General features: G+C 63.8%; 3 protein-coding genes across 11 annotated transcripts in view; 2 read left to right on the top strand and 1 right to left on the bottom strand.

Annotated features, from left to right (window-relative positions):
- Positions 1 to 1794, top strand: part of SIN3A (SIN3 transcription regulator family member A) — a 75287-nt gene extending 73493 nt beyond the window's left edge. For all 5 annotated transcript variants that reach the window (XM_072809748.1, XM_072809745.1, XM_072809744.1 and 2 more), the window contains one exon: positions 431 to 1794. In XM_072809748.1, coding sequence (XP_072665849.1) covers positions 431 to 661 — 231 coding nt within the window. In that variant the 3' untranslated portion in view covers positions 662 to 1794. The remainder of the gene's footprint in view (positions 1 to 430) is intronic.
- Positions 1795 to 3174: 1380 nt separating this feature from the next.
- Positions 3175 to 14689, top strand: MAN2C1 (mannosidase alpha class 2C member 1). Of its 2 annotated transcripts, none has more exons than XM_072809719.1 (26): positions 3175 to 3308; positions 3499 to 3624; positions 4351 to 4474; positions 5809 to 5879; positions 7134 to 7311; positions 7621 to 7810; positions 9062 to 9168; positions 9352 to 9462; positions 9815 to 9907; positions 10043 to 10159; positions 10365 to 10460; positions 10562 to 10707; positions 11040 to 11163; positions 11415 to 11536; positions 11640 to 11725; positions 11856 to 12011; positions 12180 to 12277; positions 12423 to 12517; positions 12759 to 12863; positions 12944 to 13100; positions 13194 to 13337; positions 13646 to 13755; positions 13846 to 13925; positions 14014 to 14162; positions 14260 to 14369; positions 14475 to 14689. In XM_072809719.1, exons 1-26 carry the CDS (start codon positions 3211 to 3213, stop codon positions 14620 to 14622), a joined length of 3141 nt encoding a protein of 1046 aa, XP_072665820.1. In that variant the 5' UTR covers positions 3175 to 3210; the 3' UTR covers positions 14623 to 14689. The 2 variants fall into 2 exon arrangements, with proteins under 2 accessions (XP_072665820.1, XP_072665821.1); XM_072809720.1 differs by having other exon boundaries at positions 12167 to 12277; positions 12376 to 12517.
- A 423-nt stretch (positions 14690 to 15112) lies between these two features.
- Positions 15113 to 20411, bottom strand: NEIL1 (nei like DNA glycosylase 1). Of its 4 annotated transcripts, none has more exons than XM_072809721.1 (11): positions 20354 to 20411; positions 19700 to 19780; positions 18918 to 19367; positions 17239 to 17358; positions 17096 to 17159; positions 16836 to 16935; positions 16441 to 16568; positions 16084 to 16111; positions 15846 to 15907; positions 15564 to 15729; positions 15113 to 15412 (listed from the first exon to the last, which is right to left on the bottom strand). In XM_072809721.1, the coding sequence occupies exons 3-11, from the start codon at positions 19349 to 19351 to the stop codon at positions 15345 to 15347; spliced, it is 1170 nt and encodes a 389-aa protein (XP_072665822.1). In that variant the 5' UTR covers positions 19352 to 19367; positions 19700 to 19780; positions 20354 to 20411; the 3' UTR covers positions 15113 to 15344. The 4 variants fall into 4 exon arrangements, 3 of the variants coding, with proteins under 3 accessions (XP_072665822.1, XP_072665823.1, XP_072665824.1); XM_072809722.1 differs by lacking the exon at positions 20354 to 20411 and adding an exon at positions 20082 to 20103; XM_072809723.1 differs by lacking the exon at positions 16084 to 16111.
- Between the last annotated feature and the right edge of the window lie 415 nt (positions 20412 to 20826).

Genomic DNA, 20826 nt, shown 5'->3' with positions numbered 1-20826 from the left:
TTCATCTTACGCTACCTGACGTAATGACCTAATAGCTGCAACTCATTGTGTCTCATTTGGGGTACATTAGAAGCAGCTGGGCTGCTAGTTTAAAAAATGGAGATTGATGAAAACGAGGAAATCTGTATTTTTATTAGGTTCCCTAGTTGATAGTAATGAATACTAAAAATGAGAAGTACTGAACTAGTTCTGCTCGACCCCATGTTGGCATTTCTTCAGGGGCTTTATGAGTTCTGACTCTTTACGTGCTCTACTGTCTAGTCTCTTTCAATTTTCTTCTTTAAACAGAGAACTCCTAACTAACCAGTAGTATCAAAGGCTTGACCCCACATCTTTTCCTTTGCTGCTTTAAGAGAAAATTAGGCTTTGTATTTGAAGGGGTTTCTATTATCTTACTTCATGCTTTTTTCCTCCTTGTTCTGTTTTGCAGTCCCATGAGCGTGTAAGCAAGCGGCTACATCAGAGGTTCCAGGCCTGGGTAGATAAATGGACCAAGGAGCATGTGCCCCGGGAAATGGCAGCAGAGACCAGCAAGTGGCTCATGGGTGAGGGGCTGGAGGGCCTGGTGCCCTGTACCACCACCTGTGACACAGAGACCCTGCACTTTGTGAGCATTAACAAGTACCGTGTCAAATATGGCACAGTGTTCAAAGCCCCATAACTGCAAAGCCAGAGCAGATAACTTGAGGGGGGTGTGTGTGAGGAGCACGTGCACTCACACACACTGAAGAAACAAGGAAGATGCCTTTCAAGCCTCACTGGGCCTCTCTGGGACATGGCCACCTGATGAGTGTGTGGCTGGTGTAACCTGGCACCAAGTGGGCTACATAGAAGGAACGTGGATACCTTACAAAAGCCAGAGCTGGAACTTTTCCCAAGGGGTTTGGAGTATTAGCCTTCCCTGGAGGGGAAGGAAATCCATGCAAGCACAGAGACATGCAGCTTGCTTGCACACACCAGCAGAGCTAAGACTGGAGTCTCCTGGGGCCTGCCCTTCGATGAAGGAGCCAGATGCTGTTCACACCTTGACTGGATGGGCGCCACTGACAGCCTGGGGAAGGGCCCACCGCTCAGATGGATTGTAACTCTGATGGCCACTGCTCCTCCCCTCCCCCCAAAGGAAAAAAAAACTGGATTGGATTTTTTTTTTTTTTTTTCCTGGTCACTCGAGCACATCTAGATCACCCATTAGATTTTATCTGGGACCTGCAGTTTGGCTTTGGGATTGATCATCTTGTGGGTTTTTCCTGACGAATCCCTCGCTGCCCACCCTTTACTCTCTCCTCTGGTTCTCAACCTCAGCAACTTCAAATCCGTCGTCCTTTTTAGCTCCCGTGGAACTGTTTTGTACCTGCTTCTTTACTAGTCTACCCTAGTGCCATCCACCAGCTTTACTCTCTGACACACACACACACACACACACACACACACACACAAATTTTAACTTGGTTTTTCTTTTTTTTTGTAAATAATGTACATACTGTCGATTTTTTATTAAAAGAAATATGCTTTGATGTGCTAGCATAACTGCTCTAGCTTCTTGTGTACCATAGTTCTATGTGGCTTCAGATTTAGTACCTATGAACAGATGTACAAGACATTTATTACACTTTTTACCAAAGGGAGTTACTGTTGTAGTACTTTTGTGTAAAACTTGTCTTCCCCTTGCCCCAGCTTTTTTTTTCTTTCATTTTTTCCCCTTCTTTATTTTTTTCTTTTCTTTTCTTTTTTTCTTTCTTTTCTTTTTTTTTTTTTTTTTTGTAAATAAATAAAGCTTGGTTCTTACTTAAGGAATGAACTCTCAACCCAAGTCCCTTGTCCTCACCAGACTGACAACTATTGTGGAGTGGGGATTTGGGCTTCAGTTCCTTAATCCTCAGCACAAATGAATTTGCTTTAAATAGTTAACAGTTCATTGCATTTGTCCCAAGTCAAAATATTCCAAATTTCTAAAATAGAGTACTTCATTCTTTTAGTACATGTTTTCCCCCTTATTCCAACTGTTTGGAAGTATTTTCTATTTGGGTAGTTGTCCAGCTATTTAGTTTGCATTTTTTGTGTATTGTTTTTCTTATCCTTAATTGGAAATGGGGGTGAACAACTTAAATACCAAACCAGTATTTGAAAGAAATGTGTACAGGTGTGTGGTATAAATGGGGTTGGGAGAGAGATTTGCTACTGCAATATATTTTTAATTACGTAGGTTTAGAGCGGCAGACCAGACATTTAAACAGTGATTTAGGATTTTTAAGTCTTCGGCCTGGAGTCTCTGAACAGAGACCAACCGAACCCCTCCCAGTACTGTGATAGATTTATTCTCCATCCACCATTACCCTCGTCTGTTGTAATCAACAGTGTTTTGTGTGGTTTTGTCTCCTTAATCAAAACCACCACCACCACCACCACCACCACCACCAAAGACTACAAATTTGGGGGCTTCTGAACTTCAAAAACACGTGGTATAGGCTTACCCAATCTTAGACTTTTTTTGTTGCAGGGGGAACAGGAGAGTCTGAATAGGGGTGGTCCGGGAGCCTTGGAGGAGGAGGTTGTAGGGGGAGGCTGGGCCAGGGCCTGACTTGGAGGCACAGCAGTACATTACCGGGAAAGATGTTGCGGCTCTTCCAGCAGTAGCTCACCCCCCCACCCCCCCCTCCTTGGGATCCTGGGGGAAGGTGACGGGGTCTGGCGGGGCCGCCCCGGCTGCCGGCGCTCCTGGGGTCTCGTGCACAGCACCCGCCTGCAGGTCGGCGTCTGGCTTCGCGCCCAGGTCGGGAGAAGCCCGGCCCGCCAGGCCCGCCGAAAGGGGGGGCTCGCCCGGCGGGGGTGTCCCAGCCCGGGGCTCGGGGCGCAGCGGCCCATCAGCGGCCACCTGCGGGTGCCTCCGCCCGCTTTCCCTGCGAGCTGCGCTGCAATGCGAACTTGGTCCGTATTTCCATTCAAAGAGGGCTAAGGAGTGGATCTTTCTTGGTCACGGCCTCCGGCCCGCAGCGCCTGGGGTCCCAGCGGGGCGGCGCAGCCCGGCGAGGGGCCGCGGGGAGGGCGCGCCCGGGGCCTCTGGCCTCGCCGCGCTGCCCCGCGGGCCGGTGCTCCCGGCAAAGCCGTCCGGGCGGGGTCCGGGCGCCGCCGGAACCTTGGGGCCCCGGCCGTGCGCTGCGCCGGCCTCCGCGGGGTCGGACCTTCCGGGGGGCGCGGGCGGCGACGGCGGCGATGGCGGCCCCGGCCCTGAAGCACTGGCGCGCCACGCTGGAGCGCGTGGAGAAGTTCGTGTCGCCGCGCTACTTCGCCGACTGTAACCTCCGCGGCAGGTGGGGCCGGCGGGGCCGGAGGGGAGGCCCGGGGGGCGGGGGCGGGGCGGGGCGGGGGAGCGGGGGGAGGGGAGGGGCGGAGCGGAGGGAGGGCGGGGCGGGCGGGGCGGGGGGCGCGGTCCGGGCCGACCTGCAGCGCGCGCCGCGGCCCCTCCCTCCCTCCGACCGTCCGTCCGTCCGTCCCGCACAGGCTCCTCGGGGACACCTGCCCGCTGGCCGCGCTGTCCAGCTTCCTGACGCCCGACAGGCTGCCCTACCCGGAGGCCGTGCGCCAGCACTTCCGCCCCGCGCAGGTCGGCGACAGCTTCGGACCCACGTGCGTGACGGGGCGGGGGGGCGGGGTCCGCGGGCAGACACCCGGCCAGTGGCGCCCGGCGGGGGCGGGGACGGCTGGGGCGGGGACGGGGGCTAACTCCCCGCCGCCGCCTACCCCCTCCCCCTCCCCCTCCTCCTCCCCCCCTCCCCTTTTTCCCTCCCCCTTCCTGCCCCTCCCCTCCTCCTCCTCCCCCACTTCCCCCCCTCCTCCTCATCCCCCTCCTCCCCCTCCCCCCTTCCCCTCCTCCCCCTCCCCCTCATCCCCCTCCTCCCCTTCCCCCTTCCCCTCCTCCCCCTCCTCCTCCCCCTCTTCCCCCCTCCTCCTCCCCCTCCCCCTCATCCCCCTTCCCCCTTCCCCTCCTCCCTCTCCCCCTCATCCCCCTTCCCCCTTCCCCTCATCCCCCTTCCCCCTTCCCCTCCTCCTCCCCTCCCCCTCATCCCCCTTCCCCCCTTCCCCTCCTCTTCCCCCTCCCCCCTCCTTATTCTCCCCCCACCTGGTGCACCTAGACACCCCTCCATCAGACACGCAGGACGGAGACCAGACCCCTGACACCTCTGCCTTCCCGTCACCCTGCTGCCCACCATGTCGCTCTGTTCTTGCCGGTCGGAGCTGCATACCTGGTGATGCTGCTGCAGATGCTTAGTCCCCACTGACCCTCAATCCGAGGGAGTCTGGCGGAAAGGCAGAGCTTCCACCTTTAGGTCCACCGCGATGGCTGTCTTGCAGATGGTGGACCTGTTGGTTTCGGGTGGAGCTGACCATCCCGGAGGCATGGGTGGGTCAGGAAGTTCACCTTCTCTGGGAAAGTGATGGAGAAGGCCTGGTGTGGCGAGACGGACAGCCTGTCCAAGTGAGTAGCCGTAGCCCAGGGACAGGTGTGGCTGCATGCCAGCCCAGACCTGTGAAGAAGCCACAGCGCAGTGGCTCTGCCTGCAGGCTATCAGGATTTCTAGACTGGGGAGGTTGCCGCTTGGGCCCTCATGAGGTCCCTCTCATATTGAGAAGCTGAACGGATGGCTAGGGGCCCTAACATAATCAGTGCTAAACCAGTGCTGTCACTGACTGGCCACTTGCCCATTCTGGCCTGAAAATACTTGCTAATCGGGTACGATGATAAGAGGTACAGCAGATCCATCTATTAATCCTCTCTTTGGTGCCAGGTGCCAGACTACTGGCTTTGCAGACCATATCACTTTTTATTTTTAGTTGATTTTTGTTTTGTTTTTTTTAGAGGCGGGGGGGGGGGCGCTGAGGGAGAGGAAGAGAATCCCAGCCCAGCGCTGAGCCCCATGGGGGCTCCATCTCACAGCCCTAAGCTCATGAGTCCGACACTGAACCCACTGAGCCACTCAGGCACCCCTATTCTTAGTTTTTAATAAACCAGTTTTTAATATATGTCGCATAGACTTACGGAGGGAAACTTTCAAACAGTTCCGGATGATATGAGGTAAAAGCTTAAGTCCTCTTCCCCTGAAGTAATTAATCTCTCCATCACAGCTTCCCTAGTTCCCCAGACAGAACAACTATTAAGTGTCTCCTTTATGCATCCAGCCACACCAGGTTTAATCTCTATAATCATATGTGGTGGGTCTTTATCCCCATTTACAGATAAGGAAACTGACATACATAGAGGTCAGTTCACTTGCTCAGCTTCCATTCCAATTAGACTAACTTCCCATCTCAGGTGAGGACTGTTGTTCTTTTTGTATAGAAAGATAGCAAACCCTTCCCTCCCTCTCTGTCTCCTTCCACTGGCTCAGCTGAAGTCTCCTGAGTGCCAGGCCTATGAGTCTCTGGGCCAGGCCCTATGCTAAGCACTGGGGTGCGGCAAGGAATGAGGCAACCCTGCATCTGACTTCATATAGTTCCCCTCAGATACTCATTCAGCGGTACAGAGGCCCAAAAGCCATACCCAGACCTCCTGCTACCTCCCCGAGACCCTTCCCATGAGAACAGTGGCTTTTCTGCTGGCAAATAGGTGCCATTTGGTGATCATGGCACTCTGGCTGCCATGGGCGTTGGGCACTGGCCACCAGGGGTCCAGGATTTGTCAATCTTGGCCTTTCTTAGGAGAGAGGAGCCATGGCTGGGGCCTAGGCAGAGAGGCCTGATTTTGCTCGGCTTCTGTTTCACCCGAACTGTCCAAAAGCCTCAGGGCCTCTCTTTCACTCCACTCCTCACCAGGGTTTGACCAAAGAGGGGGAGAAGACCAGCTATATCCTGACTGACAAGCTAGAGGAAGGAGACCCCCGGAGGTGAGTGAGTCCCTGTGCCCTGCTCGACCCCCTGTGGGGGAGGGAGGGCCCCAGTGGGTGAGCAGGAGCTGAGGCCCTCAGTGACCCAGCAATGGCCACCTCCAACACGGGCTTCCTCTGATCTCACAATCTGTTTTTAAAGAATTGAGTTTTTTCCCCTTACTAGAAAGATACTGTCTGCCTTCTTGTGGCCAATACAGGAAAGCACAAAGAAGTTAATGACTTCCATTATCCCACCACCGAGAACCTAGAGATGACCATTATTAATAATGGTCAGAAACCATTTCGCCTCAGAAACCCATTTAGGAATAGTTCTTCCTTAAGGTTGTATTTTTTTGACACTTTGTATCTTGGTTTTTTCTTGTCCCATATCATAACATGGACATTTTATGCCACCATTCAAAACTCAGACAGAGGGGCACCTGGGGGGGGCTCAGTGGTTGGGTGTCTCCTTCAGCTCAGGTTGTGACCCCGGGGTCCCGGGATTGAGTCCGGTGTCAGGCTCCCTGCATGGAGCCTGCTTCTCCCTCTGCCTGTGTCTCTGCCTCTCTCTCTCTCTCTCTCCCCGTGTCATGAATAAATAAATAAAATCTTTAAAAACAAAACAAAATAAAAAACAAAGCTCAGACATCATATTATTGTTTTTTCTAATATTTGTTGAGTTCTGTATCTGATGCTTCCAGATACCGGCCCTGTGATGGCGAGTAGTGTAGTCCTTGACACAGGGGGGACTCACAGATACTTACATAATTGCAAAACCAGGGGGCCTCTGAAAGCAATACCCGGAGCTCGATATGGGAAAGCTGTCCCAGACTTGGGAGAGGGGTGGGAGGAGGGTAGGGCAGGCCTCTCCAAGGAAGTCCCCGTTGCTCTCTGAAGGCTGGGTGGAACACGGCACAGGCTACTGCACTGCTCCAAAGAATGGCCCACCCTCTTGGCCACTGGGTCTTTGCCCTCAAAGACTGGACCTGGGGATCCAAACACGTTTTTAATAAGTGAAGAGGGTTCTGTAAAAACAGTTGTGGAAATGGAAATAAAAGGCTGAGCAGCAGCTTAGTTTACACGGTTCCCAGCTTGGTTGAGGCAGAAGGCTCATCAGCAGGACAGGACCCTCTCGCCCAGTCAGCCTGACATGTGGGATCTTCTGGGTGGTGGATCCTGGGGGGTCGGCGGATGCCTCTGTGGTTCTCCCGCCCCGAGCCCTCAGGGTCTTGTCCGGGCCCTCAGCCTGAGGCTGCCTCCCCACCTTTGTAGCCTGACCCTCTATGTGGAAGTAGCCTGTAATGGGCTCCTGGGGGCCGGGAAGGAATCCATGATCGCAGCCCCTGACCCAGAGAAGATGTTCCAGGTGAGCCGGGCTGAGCTGGCCGTGTTCTACCGGGATGTCCACAGTCTCCTGGTGGATCTGGAGCTGCTGCTGGGCATAGCCAAGGTACTGGACATCCCTGCCCCACCAGCTCACTCTAGAGCCCTTCCTGGCCCCTGGGGGCAGGCCATTCCTTGGATCGGGCAGTTGGGAGTCTGGGAATCCAGAACAGGGAGGCGGCTCCTGCCTGCCTGAGTACTGAAGGGCTTCCTATGCAAAGGGGAGGAGGGAGACTTAGCAGGGGGACCCAGGAGGAGCAACAGGTGGGAGGTTGGGAGGAGCTCTGCTGAGACCTGTTGACAGACCAGCTGAGGCCTGATTCTGGAGACCCCCGCTGGCCCCAGACGGGGACTAAGGGGCAGAACCCCGCTGCAGGGCCTTGGGGAGGACAACCAGCGCAGCTTCCAGGCCCTGTACACAGCCAACCAGATGGTGAACGTGTGTGACCCTGCCCAGCCCGAGACCTTCCCCGTGGCCCAGGCCCTGGCATCCCGGTTCTTCGGCCAACGCGGAGGAGAAAGTCAGCACACCATCCATGCCGTGGGGCACTGCCACATTGATACAGGTAGGGCTGCAGCTGGCCGGGCTGGTGGGGCGAGGCGGGAGTGCCCCTGAAGCCCTGGCCCTGCCCTGGAAGCACTATCTCATCCCCAGCAAGCCCTTGCCCCACCTTGGACCTCAGTTCCCCCATTTGTAAAATGGGGCAAGGGAACTGAACTGCGGGCTTTGCTAGGTGTGGCTGCATTTATTTCTTTCAACAAAATCTGATGCCCCGTGTGGCCCTTGCTGGGTACTGGGAGGTAAGATTATAGAGACCAATGACTGTAAAATAAGCGCTTAGTCTGATGGGTCAGGAGGACTCCAGACAGGCTTCGTGGAGGAGGTGACCTCTGAACCGAGTGAGAACGAGGGAGAGTTTGACAAGTATCTCCGCGTCCTCAGAGAGGACTGATGTAGAAGTAATGGAGATGGGGCTACAGCACAGGGGCTAGTTTCCAGGGCAGGGGTACCAGGAGTTCAGCTTTGAACTTGAGGAGTTTGCAGCATCTGTGAGGTTTGTGGGAAATCTGCATTTTTTAAAAGATTTTTAATTTTATTTTATAATTTGAAAGAGAAGGAAACATGACCAGAGGTAGGGGCAGAGACAGAGGGAGAATAGACTCCTCGCTGAGCAGGAAGCCCGAGGCAGGGCCCCATCCCATGACCTGGGACCATGACCTAGACACTTAACCCACTGAGCCACCCAGGCGCCTTGGAAACCTGCATTTTTACCAAGCTCTCGAGGTGCGAGTTCTGACACAGCCAGCCCCTCCGAACTGTAGAACAAGGGTTTTCTGTGCTGTGCCGAGGTCCGCAGTGGACTGTGGCAGTTCCGCGCCGGTAAGGGAGGAGCCGGGGCCTAGCGGTCAGGATGGCTGGCCCGGGCACACCCATGTGGGGACGGTGTGCGCCCTCTTCTGGGATATCCATCAGTGTGCTAACCCCTGCCACCTTTTGTAGGATCCTTTCGGGAGTGGGTGTCTCAGCCTCAGGGTGAGGCTATTCCAGAGCCTGGGCCTCCATGTTCTGACCTTTAAACTGACCGCCTCCTTTGCCCACCCCCTACTCCCACCTTGCAGGAGTGTCTTGAAGTGAAAGCTCAGGAGGGATGCCAAAGGGCCTTGCTGGGAAAGGGGCCCGGGTTGGGAGAGGATAGCCTTCTGGAGGTCTAGGCCGGGCCCGGCGGGGTGCTGGGGGGCAGGGGTGAGGCTGGAGATCTGTTGGGAGCTGGGAACCCTGCTGCCCTCCTTCCACCTCCTCCCCCCTCTCCCGCCAGCCTGGCTTTGGCCCTTCAAGGAGACTGTGCGAAAATGTGCCCGGAGCTGGACGACAGCTGTGCAGCTCATGGAGCAGAACCCGGACTTCGTCTTTGCCTGCTCCCAGGTCAGAGTGCAGCCGTGCGGGGCACCTGGCCCCCGAGGGGTCTGAGGCTGAGGTCCTGAGGGCTTGTCTCACACCTGAGGAGGAGGACTCTTCCCCACCTCAGCTGCCCAGTGCTCCAGATGCTCAGGCTTGGGTGGGGTCTTTGTCACCCCTGACCCAGCATGGGCCCCACCTGCCCCGCAGGCACAGCAGCTCGAGTGGGTGAAGAGCCACTACCCTGGCCTGCATGCCCGGCTCCAGGAGTTTGCCTGCCGAGGGCAGTTCGTGCCTGTAGGGGGCACCTGGGTGGAGATGGTAAGTGCAGTGTGTACCCCTCGGCTGGGGCCGCCCGTCCTTGGCTTTGCCAGCAGGTGGCTTTCCGCAGGCCCTTCATACCCTCCCTGAGGCAGCACTGTTAGTTCCTGGAATCCCAGGGCCCGGGACCCAGGGAGGCGGAGGGTCTCAAGCACGGTGGCAGGGAAGCCAGCCTGGGAACCCCCTCCAGCAGGTGGACTGCTGGGCCCGCAGCAGAGAGCCGGACGTCCCTGGGCACGGGCCGTAAACCTGTGAGAGCCCCGGGTGTGCTGAGCGGGCTGGGCCTGGCCCCGGCTCCTGGCCATTCCCCACCTACGTGACGTGCGCTGCCTGCGTCTTTACTCACTGCCAGGACGGGAACCTTCCCAGCGGAGAGGCCATGGTGAGACAGTTCCTACAGGGCCAGAACTTCTTCCTGCAGGAGTTTGGGAAAATGTGCTCGGAGGTAGGCCAGGAGCTGCCGCTGCTGCCGGCGGGTGGGACTGAAGCATGGCATGAGCCGTGAGAGGCCGACGCCTGGGGCTGCTTCACAAAGAGCCCCAGGCCCGGGCTCCGTGTCCCAGAGGCCTCCTCCCCACAGTTCTGGCTCCCAGACACATTTGGCTACTCGGCACAGCTCCCCCAGATCATGCGCGGCTGCGGCATCACGCGCTTCCTGTCCCAAAAACTGAGCTGGAGCTTGGTGAACTCCTTTCCGGTGAGCAGACTGCGGGGGGCCTGGGTCCCCACCCGGCCTGGTCATGTCTCCCCTGGCTTACAAAGGGTCCTGGGCTGGCCACCCAACCCCCACCGGAGGGGCTGTGCCTTCCCCACGAGCATGCGACAGGCAGGGCAGGCAGGTCCGGAGTGCCCAGCCCGGCCTCGGCCCTGACTCTGGCCCTCACCTGTCCCTCTGCCTGCAGCACCATACTTTTTTCTGGGAGGGGCTGGATGGCTCCCGCGTGCTGGCCCACTTCCCACCTGGTGACTCCTATGGGATGCAGGGCAATGTGGAGGAGGTGAGGGGGCACCCGGGGGGGTGCTGGGAGGGGGGCAGCAGGCTGGAGAGGGCTGGGTGTCCTGTGTTGACTGACTCGTGTTGCCCTGTGCCCGCCTCCAGGTGCTGAAGACCATGGTCAAAAACCGGGACAAGGGGCGGACCAACCACAGTGCCTTCCTCTTCGGCTTCGGGGACGGGGGCGGTGGCCCCACGCAGACCATGGTGGACCGGCTGAAGCGGCTGCACAATACAGACGGGCTTCCCAGGTCCGGCCTGGCCCCCCAGCAGCCTCAGCGCTCACCTTGCCCTTGCCCACAGCCCCGCTTTCTGCTCAGACGTTGGACCCCTCCTCCCCGGACCTTGTCCAGCTCCCACCCTGCGCGCAGGCCCGGGGAAGAGCTGCAGTGGGAGGGGGCTTAACTACCACCTCCGGAAGTCTCCCGGTGTGTCTGGAACTGGCTCCGTGTGGACAGGGGGCGGGGGGGGCAGGGGGGCCTCCTGTCTGTCGGGGCCGGATCTCTTGTCCCCTCTGACATGGGGGGAGGGTGAGCCACGTGGCACCGCAAGGCCTGGCAACCCAGGCTGTGGGCTCCCTCAGGGTGCAGCTGTCTTCTCCGGGACGACTCTTCACCGCCCTGGAGGGCGACTCAGGCCAGCTGTGCACGTGGGTCGGGGAGCTCTTCCTGGAGCTGCACCAAGGCACCTACACCACCCATGCGCAGGTCGGGAGCTGCTCCCCGAGCCCAGTCCCAGCAGCGGCAGGCCCCCGGGGAGGAGTAGCGGGGCCAGGTGGGCCAGGGGCCCAGGAGGCGGGCGGAATGTCCCTGAGGAAAGCGGCCACGGGACGAGGGGAGAAGCGTGGGGCCAGGCCAGCCAGGAGAGGCTTTATGCTGGTGGCCCAGGGAACTGCAGGGCTCTGAGCACCTGAGGGCTTTGGAAGGCGCCCTGGGACAGATGCCCACACTCTGCTCAGATCAAGAAGGGGAACCGGGAGTGTGAGCGGATCCTGCACGACGTGGAGCTGCTCAGCAGCCTGGCCTTGGCCCGCGGTGCCCAGTTCCTGTACCCGGCTGCCCAGCTGCAGGACCTGTGGAGGTCAGCCCGGCTTCGGCCTGCCGCCACCCTGACCTCCCCCGACACCTCTGTGGCTGCCCTCCTGGCTTCCCCGCATTCCCATCCCTGCGCTTGGCACCTGCAGGCTCCTGCTCCTCAACCAGTTCCATGACGTGGTGACCGGAAGCTGCATCCAGCTGGTAGCAGAGGAAGCCATGTGCCACTACGAGGGTGAGGCCAATGACATTCCCGCTGCTGTCCCTGTCCCCGATGCCCAGGGCGGAGCCCAGAGTGTCCTGTGGGATCCTCAAGGGTCATCCCAAACCTACCACCTGCCCCTGACCAGCCAGCCTGTCCTCAGATATCCGTTCCCGTGGCAACACGCTGCTCAGTGCCGCAGCTGCAGCCCTGTGCATGGGGGAGCCAGGGCCCGAAGGCCTCCTCATCGTCAACACGCTGCCTTGGGAGCGCACCGAAGTGTTGGCCCTGCCCCGCTCTGGTGGGGCCCACAGCCTAGGTGGGAGCCAGGGGAAGGCTGTGGCTGCTGCAGGAGGGTGGGGGTACCACCCCGGGGTCCCCCCACGAGAGGGGAGGGGGCAGGAGGAGCCACGTGCCCCACCCAGCCCTCAAGCTGGGCCCCCAGAGGTCAGGAAGGGCTGCACTGATGCCCAGGCATCATGCCCAGCCCTGGTGACAGTGCCCAGCATGGGCTATGCTCCTGCTCCTGCCCCCACCTCACTGCAGCCCGTGCAGCCCCAGCAGCCTGTATTCGTGGTGCAAGAGGTGAGTACGGCCGCCCGGGGCCATCCCTAACACGTGAGGGTTCTGAGCTCCCCAGGCGGAGCGAGCCGTGAGGGTGGGTGGGCCACGGGTGCTCTCAGCTGTGGGAAGACCCTGCAGACTGAGCTGCAGGACCTCTCCCACCAAGACCGACGGTTCTGTGACTCTGGACAACGGCATCATCCGAGTGAGGCTGGACCCAACTGGTTGCCTGACGTCTCTGGTGCTGGTGGCCTCCGGCAGGTGCTGACTCCTCACTGCCCTCTTCTGCCTGGCAGGTGGCTCCCAGACCCCGTTCCCTCTGTCCCCAGGCCACAGCACTGCCAGAGCAGCCCTCGGCGGCTCTGGACCCACACTGGGCAGGGCAGGCTGGGCCAAGGCCCCTGGTTCCCGGGGCCTACTTTCCTGGCCCCCGCCCCACCTCAGGCAGCAGGAGAGACCACGGTCATAAGGTTCTGAAGCACCAGTCTCTGCGTCCTTCCAGGGAGGCCATTGCTGAGGGCGCCGTGGGAAACCAGTTTGTGCTGTTTGATGATGTCCCTCTATACTGGGACGCGTGGGATGTCATGGACTATCATCTGGAGACACGGTAAGGTGTGGGCAGGACCAGGGTGGAGTGGTCCCTGCCCCTGCCTGCCCTGGCTCAGCCCCACCACCCCACACCCTCAGGAAGCCTGTGCTGGGCCAGGCGGGGACCTTGGCGGTGGGCGCCGAGGGCGGCATGCGGGGCAGTGCCTGGTTCCTGCTGCAGATCAGCCCCAACAGCCGGCTCAGCCAGGAGGTCGTGCTGGACGTCGGCTGCCCCTATGTCCGCTTCCACACCGAGGTAGCAGAGGGCCGGGTGGCGCCCCCCCCCCCCTCCCAGGTGCGGCTGGTGAGGAAGGATCGCCCGGCCTGCGTGTCTGTCCTTCTGCCCCAGGTGCACTGGCACGAGGCCCACAAGTTCCTGAAGGTGGAGTTCCCTGCGCGGGTGCGGAGCCCCCAGGCCACCTATGAAGTCCAGTTCGGGCACCTGCAGCGGCCGACCCACCACAACACCTCTTGGGACTGGGCTCGATTTGAGGTCTGACTCGGGGTGCGGGATCCTGCCTGGTGGAGAGGAGACTAGCGCAGCGTGGTCAGGAGGGCGGGAATCCATGTTTGCTGGGCCTGTGTTAGGTGCTGTGTTCAGTCTGACACCCGTGCCCATGGGTGGGGCGACCCCTTTGACGGAGGAGGACCTGAGGCCTAGACAGGTGGGACGGAGTACCCAGGCTCCTGCGGTGGGAACCGAGCCCCTGTGGGGTCCCAGAGCTGGCCCTCACTGTAGCGACAGGCGCCCTGGGCACGGGGAGGCCGCGGGGCCACCGAGCGGGCGGGGTCTGCCTCCAGGTGTGGGCGCACCGCTGGATGGACCTGTCGGAGCACGGCTTCGGGCTGGCGCTGCTCAACGACTGCAAGTACGGGGCCTCGGTCAGAGGCAGCGTCCTCAGCCTCTCGCTGTGAGTGGGGCCCGCGGGCGCGGCGGGGCGGGGGCGGCGGGGCGCAGGTCTTGGGGGCTTGCGGCCCATGCGCGCCCCCCCGCACCGCAGCTTGCGGGCACCTAAAGCCCCCGACGCCTCCGCGGACATGGGCCGCCACGAGTTCACCTACGCGCTGATGCCGCACAAGGGTGAGCGAGGGGCCGGGAGCCCGCCCGCGCGCCCCCGCCCTCCTCTCCGCAGCGCACCCACGCCCCCCACCCCCCACCGCGCTTCCAGGCTCCCTCCAGGACGCGGGCGTCATCCGCGCGGCCTACAGCCTCAACTTCCCGCTCCTGGCGCTGCCCGCCCCGGGCCCCGCCCCCGCCGCCGCCTGGAGCGCCTTCTCCCTGTCGTCGCCCGCCGTGGTGCTGGAGACGGTCAAACAGGCAAGGGGCGGGGCGGGGCGGGGCGGGCGGGGCAGGCGGGGCAGCGGCGGGTCCGTCCACCGCCCCGCCCACCGGCGCCCCACCCCCTTCCCCGCAGGCGGAGAGCAGCCCGCAGGGCCGCACGCTGGTGCTCCGGCTGTACGAGGCCCACGGCAGCCACGTGGACTGCTGGCTGCGCACGTCGCTGCCGGTTCAGGAGGCGGTCCTGTGCGTGGGGGCCCGCGGGGGGTGGGAGCCCCGCCCTGCCCTGCCCTGCCCTGCCCTGCCCTGCCCTTGCGAGGCCCTCATGCTGCCGCCTCGCCTGTTCTGCAGCTGCGACCTCCTGGAGCGGCGCGACCCTGCCGGCCACCTGCCCTTTCGGGACGCCCGTCTGAAGCTCACCTTTTCTCCCTTCCAAGTGCAGTCCCTGCTGCTGGTGCTGGGGCCCGCCCGCACCGAGACCCTGCCCCTGGGGTTGTGAGCGTGGAGGGCTTTGGGGGTTCCTGGCTCCTGCCTCCCCTCCTGAACAATAAACCCGTGACTCAGGAGCCCCGCCATAGTAGTGCCTGCGCACTCCCCCAGGGCCTGTCCTCGGGGGGCAGGGGGGCAGGCACGATCGGAGCTTAGGCGTGTGCAGGGTCTGGGTTGCAGACACCCCCACCCCCACCCCCAGAGATTGGGGATATCGGTGACCACGAGCTGGCTGAGAGGAGGCCCAGATGGGGGGGTCCCTGACCTCCCAACAGTTGAGCAGTGACTGGTGGCCATGCTGGGAACTCTGGACTAGAAAGGCTGTGGGCGCCCGCTGCCTGGGCCCGGGTGTCTACACCACCTCTGAGGCGGTACCGTCCTCCGAGAGCCGGCCTCGGGGACTGGGATGGTCTGCCCCAGTGGCTCTCTGGTCTCCCAAGGCCAGGCAGCAGGTGCTCCCAGCTTGGCCTTCCCAGAGCTTCTGCAGCCAGCCCAAGAAGTGCCACCAAGAAATTCAAGTTTATTCATTTATAAAAAAAAATCACAGCATCTTTTGTATGGACTTAAAAAATGGAGAAGGGGGTACACTCAAAAACATCATAGTGGGGCAGGGAAGAGCTACACGGCCAGGGGCCCCCGGCCCCCAGCAGCTAGGGCCTGCTTGCAGCCAGCTACCCGGGCCCCAGGGCTCCGCAGGGGCAGGAGGTGGACGCCAGCGGGGAGGCCCTCCTGCTAAGAGGCTGACATCCCCTCCTCCAAGGACCGGGTGTTGGCCTTGATCCTTTGGGGTCTTCGGTGGCCTGGGAGGAGGACAGGTGGGACAGCAGCTCAGACCAGGTGGAGGACTGCTCCTGCGGCCTCCCCGCCCCCACCTCTGTGCCTCCCTGCCCCCACCTCTGTGCGCAGGCCACCCCCTCCTCTCCCCAGGGGAGCCTGCTGAGGAAGGCCCACCCGAGGCTGCTGGTTGCCGCCTCCTCCTCCCCTTCACGGGGGCCAGGGGCACTTCTGGGTCCTGCTGGAGGCTGGTCCCCTCCGGCTGCTGGGCTGTACCTTGCTCAGGAGGGCCTCTCCGTGCCCCACGTGACCTGGAACGGGCCGCGCTTGGAAGGAGAGGGCCCTGAGTAGAGGAGACACAGGTCCCCAAGGGGCTCAGTGGGCAGTCCAGAGGTGGGTTAGGACCCACGATTGCCGCTCACGGTCAAGGGAAGGCGGGGAGGGCGCAGGGAGCCATACCTCGGTCCTGTGCTCCGGCCCCTGCTGCGCTCCCTTGGGTTTCTTCTTGCGGGACTTTCCCCCTGCAGGACACGGACACTGGGGTTGGAGGGTCCTGTGGCCTCAGCCCCCTCTGCAGACTCCCACTATGGGGTGACTTCCGGGGGTGGAGCAGGGACTGGGATGGAGAAAGGTGGTGTAGCTCCTGCAAGCAACTAGTGCTTCCTGCTCTCTGAGCTTATCCCATTAGGGGTCTTACCTTTGGGTGCCAGGGGCCCAGGATCCCCCTAAAATGGAATGAGAATTCGGGAAGCAACCTGGTTGGGGCAAGGGCAGTTTTCCTGGGGGGTGCGGTGGGGCAGAGCTCGCACCTGTCCTTCCAGTCAGCTCCCTCTGGCCGCCCGTGCTCTCCAGGGGAGAGGCCACCCTGCCGCGGGCCGCGCTACCGAGGAGGAGGGGCCTACGTGGGGCGGGCCTGGGCCACCAGGCACAGTGTGACCCTTGGGGGCCTCGACAGGCCCTGGACGTCACCTGGGAGACCCCAGCTCTCCTGCCCCGCCTCCCCCACTAGCTTCCTGGGTCTCCATTTGCCTATACGTGAGATGAGGCCCCAAACCTGGAACCAGATGGTCCGGCCACGCCGGTCGCGCAGAGAGCTCATGCCCGGCACGCCGTAGCACCGCAGCCAGGCTCGAAAGGCAGCAAAGTCCTCCTCTCCACTCTCCGGCCCGTACCCTTTGCCCCCTGTGGGACAGAGGGACCCGGCCAAAGTCGGAGGGTGGACCCCGGCTGCGACGAGGGGGAGCCTGGCCGACCTGGCCCAGACCTCAGCCCCATAGCTGATGGGCTGAGTCAGGGGCCAAGGCTCCCCTCGTCCAGGCGCCCTCGGGCTGTGGCTCCCGGCTCCGGCCGGCGCAGGCAGGGCAGCAGCTGCCGGCCACCCGACGGCCACCCGACGGCCACCGACGTGCTGAAGCAGGGGTGGCTAGCCCCCGCGGCTGCGGGCCTCACCCAGCTGGACCACTTCCTTGGGCACCGAGTGACACAGTTCCAGCAGGTCCGGGCTCTGCAGCTTAGCCCTGATCTTCTGGCTCAGGGTCTGCTCCGGGCTCTGGAGGAGGGGCAGAGGCGGCTGAGCTCGGGGGGACTCGGGGAACCACCATCAGCCCCCCACGGTGTGGACACAGGGCAATGGGCCCGAAGCCCAGAGGAGCCTGCGTGAGCCACACTGGAGACCACAGCCCACCGGGCCCCGCGTCCCGCGCCCTCACCGGCCTGCGCTGCTGCAGCGCCTCCAGCACCGTGCGGGCCTTCTCGAACGGGGGTATCCCCAGGCTGCAGCGGGCGGAGAGGGGGCCAGCTAAGCAGCGGGCACGTGGGCACACCCCCCCACCCCCGCGGGCGGCCTGCTGACCGGTGCAGGATCTCCGCCCGGAGGTAGTTGCCGATGCCATTGAAGAACCTCTGGTCCAGGAGGGCCTCGCAGATGGGCTGCTCAAAGGCCTTGTGCGCCAGGTTTCGTAACACGTTCTCCCTGGAGGGACACAGCCGGGGGCTGCTGCGCGTGCGCGGGCCTGGGAGCAAGGGGAAGGAGCGGGGCGCCCCCGCCCCACCTCAGGGCCGCTCTGGCAGCGGGATCCACGCCCCGGCCCAGGGGAGCACCAGCACGAGATTCGAACTCGTTACAGAGGTGAGGCTGCCGGAGCAGCAGTGTGTTCCAGGAAACGCCCAGTCGGAGACCCCGCGCGTCCGGCACCGAAGGCCGCAGGGCTGCCCGGGAGCGGGGCCCAGGGCGCGGGGTGCAGCCCCTGGGCCGCGAGGGGTGGGGCGGAGCGTCTGGCCCTTCTCTCAGGACGTTGAGGACCTGCAGGGAAGCTAGTAGCGGCTCTGAGCAGGGGTGCGGTGACAAGTCCTGGCTCCGGCCGCCTGCAGGGGTCACAGATGACTCCCCACCCACGGCAGGAAGCGCACCTAGTTTCTTTGTGGGAGGGGATCGCGGCGGGGCCGGCTCAGCGGCAGGGGCCAGAAGCCCAGAGTTTGGGGCAAAGGGAAGAGTGCGACAGGAGCCTCGGCGGCCGCGCTCCCCAGCTCGGAGGACAAGAGGGCAGCCCGAGGGCTTGTCACGGGAGACAAACCTCAGGACGTCGCCGGGGCATGACTCCAGGAGAGAGGATGGGAGGGATCCGGGACGACAGACGCTTCCCCGGGGCGCGCTCGCGGGAGCCTGGCGAGGCCGGCAGGAGCCCAGTGGCCTCCGTCGTGCTCTAGACGCCGGAGCCACCGCAACGGGCGGCAGGTGTGGGGACCGAGGCAAAGCCCGGGGCGCTGGGTAGGGCGGGCCTGCCGGGCCCACGCCGGCCTCCGAGGGGTGCCCTCCACCTCCAGGTGCTCTCCCTCTAAAGCTTTGCAGGGCTGGCTCCTGCTCCTCGCCGGCCGCTGTCGCCCAGAGCGCTCCCCCCCCCCCCCCCCCCCCCAGTTACTCTCTACCTTCGGCTTTTCCTTCAGGCCTGTGTCTACTGGAGTCCATCTACTTGGTTTCCTCCTTCCCCGCCCTCCGCACTTCAGCCCGGTGGCAGCAGGGTCCCCGTCCATCCCGGTCACTGCTGCCCCCCAGCACCCGGAAGAGGGCTTGGCCCGAAACAAACCCCTACACGCTCCCCCTGTAGCGGAGGGGAAGGGGCTGGCACCTGCCCTCCTCGGTGGCCGCATCATGTCCCAGGTGGGGCTGCTTCCTCTCCGCAGAGACCAGGGGACTGTCACCGACCGGGCGGGCAGAGGGTGGGAGACCACAAACCCGCTCAGAAGCGCAGCGGCCCCCCGCGCTGCCTTCCGCCTTCCTGCTCCGCGCCCCCCTCCTAGGCTGCGGGAGCCCCGCTGCTGTCAGCCCCACGCGCCGCGCCACGCTGAGCGCCCTGGCCTCGCTGCCGGTCTCGTCTTCCCCACCTCCGTTTGGGGCGCCACACCCGTTAGCTCAGGGAGCGGTCCCCAGAGTCACACGAAGGGGCGGGGGAGGGCGGCAGAGCCGGCCGGGACCGCGGTGTGCTCCTGGCACCTGGCACCTGGCGCCGCGCCCACCGCGCCCAGCGCGCCCACCTGAACCGCTCGTACTCCAGCAAGACGCAGGGCCCGCGGCCGGGCTGCCAGTCGCCCCCGAGGTGCCAGCGGCCGAAGCGGCGGGCGTCCACGAAGCAGAGCGCGAGCCGCGGGCCCGGCGGCGCCGTGTAGAAGCGCAGGTGCGCGTGGGCGGGCAGCGCGTCCCGGGGCGCCAGGCGGAAGGAGCCCGTCATGCCGAATCGGAAGACCAGGGCCAGCGGCTCCCGCGCGGGCAGGGCCCCGGGCAGGGGGCGCAGCGCCAGGCGCAGCTCCTTGCCGCGCGCCGACGCCGAGATGCGGTAGGCGCTGCTCTCGAAGGGCACCGCGGGGCCGCGGCTGCAGCGCGACGTCTCCACGGCGCCGCCGAACACCAGGCCCGCGCACGCCGCGTTCACAAAGCGGCTGGCCAGGTGCAGCTCGGGGCCCTCGGGCATCCTGGGCGCAGGCCGCCTGCGGGCAGCACCGGGGCCGCCGTCAGCTGGCGCGGCCTCCGGCACCGCACCTCACAAAGGGGCCCCGCGGGCAGGGGGTGCGCCGGGCGCGGGGAGCCCAGGCCGGGAGGGGTCCCCCCTGCTTAACCCGAGCCCGCGGCGTTCAGTACAGCCCGGGTCGTTCCGGGGCCACACGGCCCCGCAGTCACAGTCACACACACACACACCCCGCCCCCGGGCGAGCTCCGGGGCTCCGGGCTGCACTTCCAGCGCCCGCCTGCGGCCGATCCCCAGAGGGCCCCGACCCCCGACCCCGGGAGGACCCGCGAGGACCCCGCCGCCGCCACCCACCGTCAGAGCCGAGCGAGGACGCGGACGGGGACCAGGGAGACGCGTCCAGGCGCACCTCGCGGGGAGCCGCAGGCCTCGGTCCTGGGGGCGCAGGCAGGGCCCAGGTCAGCGCCCAGACCCCGGGAAGCCCCTCGGCGAGCGGGACAGTCGGCCGCCCTCCTCCGGGGCCTGCCCAGGTCAAGGCCAGGTGGGGGGCGGGGGTCCCGAGGGAGGCACCGAGCCAGGGAGGGCAGGCTCCGCACCCCTGTCCCCTCCTGGCTCAGCGCCCCGAAGGGTTCGATCCTCTGGGACAAGGTGCGCTGCTCTCCTCTCCCAGCCCCGCGGCCCGTCCTCCGCCAGCCCGGCGCGCCCCCCGCAGCCCCGCTGCACCCCGGGCCCCCACCTGCTCCCCGCCCCGTCCTCCGCCAGCCCGGGGCGCCCCCACCCCCCAGCCCCGCTGCACCCCGGGCCCCCACCTGCTCCCCGCCCCGTCCCCACCCCGCAGCCCCGCTGCACCCCGGGCCCCCACCTGCTCCCCGCCCCGTCCTCCGCCAGCCCGGCGCGTCCCCACCCCCCAGCCCCGCTGCACCCCGGGCCCCCACCTGCTCCCCGCCCCGTCCTCCGCCAGCCCGGGCCCCCTCCACCCCCCAGCCCCGCTGCACCCCCGGCCCGCACCTGCTCCCCGCCCCGCGGCCCGGGTTCTGAGCCCTTGGCGGGTTCCCGTTGGGCGGGCCGCGCCGAAGAGCACGCCGGGAGCCGAGGTCGCCGCGCGGGGCCCGCCGGGAAGTGTAGTTTCCGGGCGGGGCGGGCGCCCGGGAGCGGGAAAAGCCGCGGGGCAGGCACCCGGCCGGGCGGTGGCCCAGGAACCCGGCTTCCCGCTGCCCGGCGCCCGCGGGGGTCAGGTCTGAGGTTCGGATGGCGGCCGTGCAGTGGCGGGGCAAGGCTCCGGCCGTCCCCGACAGGACAGGGTGGGCGCCCCGCCCGGACGCGGCCGCAAGGTCCCCAGGGCGCCCGGGCCGAGGCACCTGCAGCTGCAGGCCCTGGGGACCGGCGCGGCCCTCGAGGGTCCAGGCAGTCAGACGTGACACGTCAGCAGAAGCGCCGTCACCACCTGCCGGCGACACCCCCTGCGGGAGCAGAGCCCACCG

The sequence above is a fragment of the Canis lupus genome, chromosome 32 (genome assembly GCF_048164855.1).
Source record: "Canis lupus baileyi chromosome 32, mCanLup2.hap1, whole genome shotgun sequence".
Lineage (NCBI taxonomy): Eukaryota > Metazoa > Chordata > Mammalia > Carnivora > Canidae > Canis > Canis lupus.
Note: the sequence above shows the minus strand (reverse complement) of the source record. Positions and strands in the feature narration are given on the sequence as shown.

Bases quoted from the DNA above. Each gene is read 5' to 3' on its own strand.
- NEIL1 (XM_072809721.1), bottom strand. From the start codon at position 19,351: ATGCCCGAGGGCCCCGAGCTGCACCTGGCCAGCCGCTTTGTGAACGCG. The intron at 17,160-17,238 runs GTCAGCAGGCCG...CGCCCGCTGCAG, and splicing joins CGGGCGGAGATCCTGCACCG to CCTGGGGATACCCCCGTTCG. The intron at 15,413-15,563 runs GTGGGCCTTCCT...TCCTCCTCCCAG, and splicing joins GCGGCAACCAGCAGCCTCGG to GCCACCGAAGACCCCAAAGG.
- MAN2C1 (XM_072809720.1), top strand. From the start codon at position 3,211: ATGGCGGCCCCGGCCCTGAAGCACTGGCGCGCCACGCTGGAGCGCGTG. The intron at 10,461-10,561 runs GTGAGGGGGCAC...GCCCGCCTCCAG, and splicing joins TGCAGGGCAATGTGGAGGAG to GTGCTGAAGACCATGGTCAA. The intron at 13,338-13,645 runs GTCTGACTCGGG...GTCTGCCTCCAG, and splicing joins GGGACTGGGCTCGATTTGAG to GTGTGGGCGCACCGCTGGAT.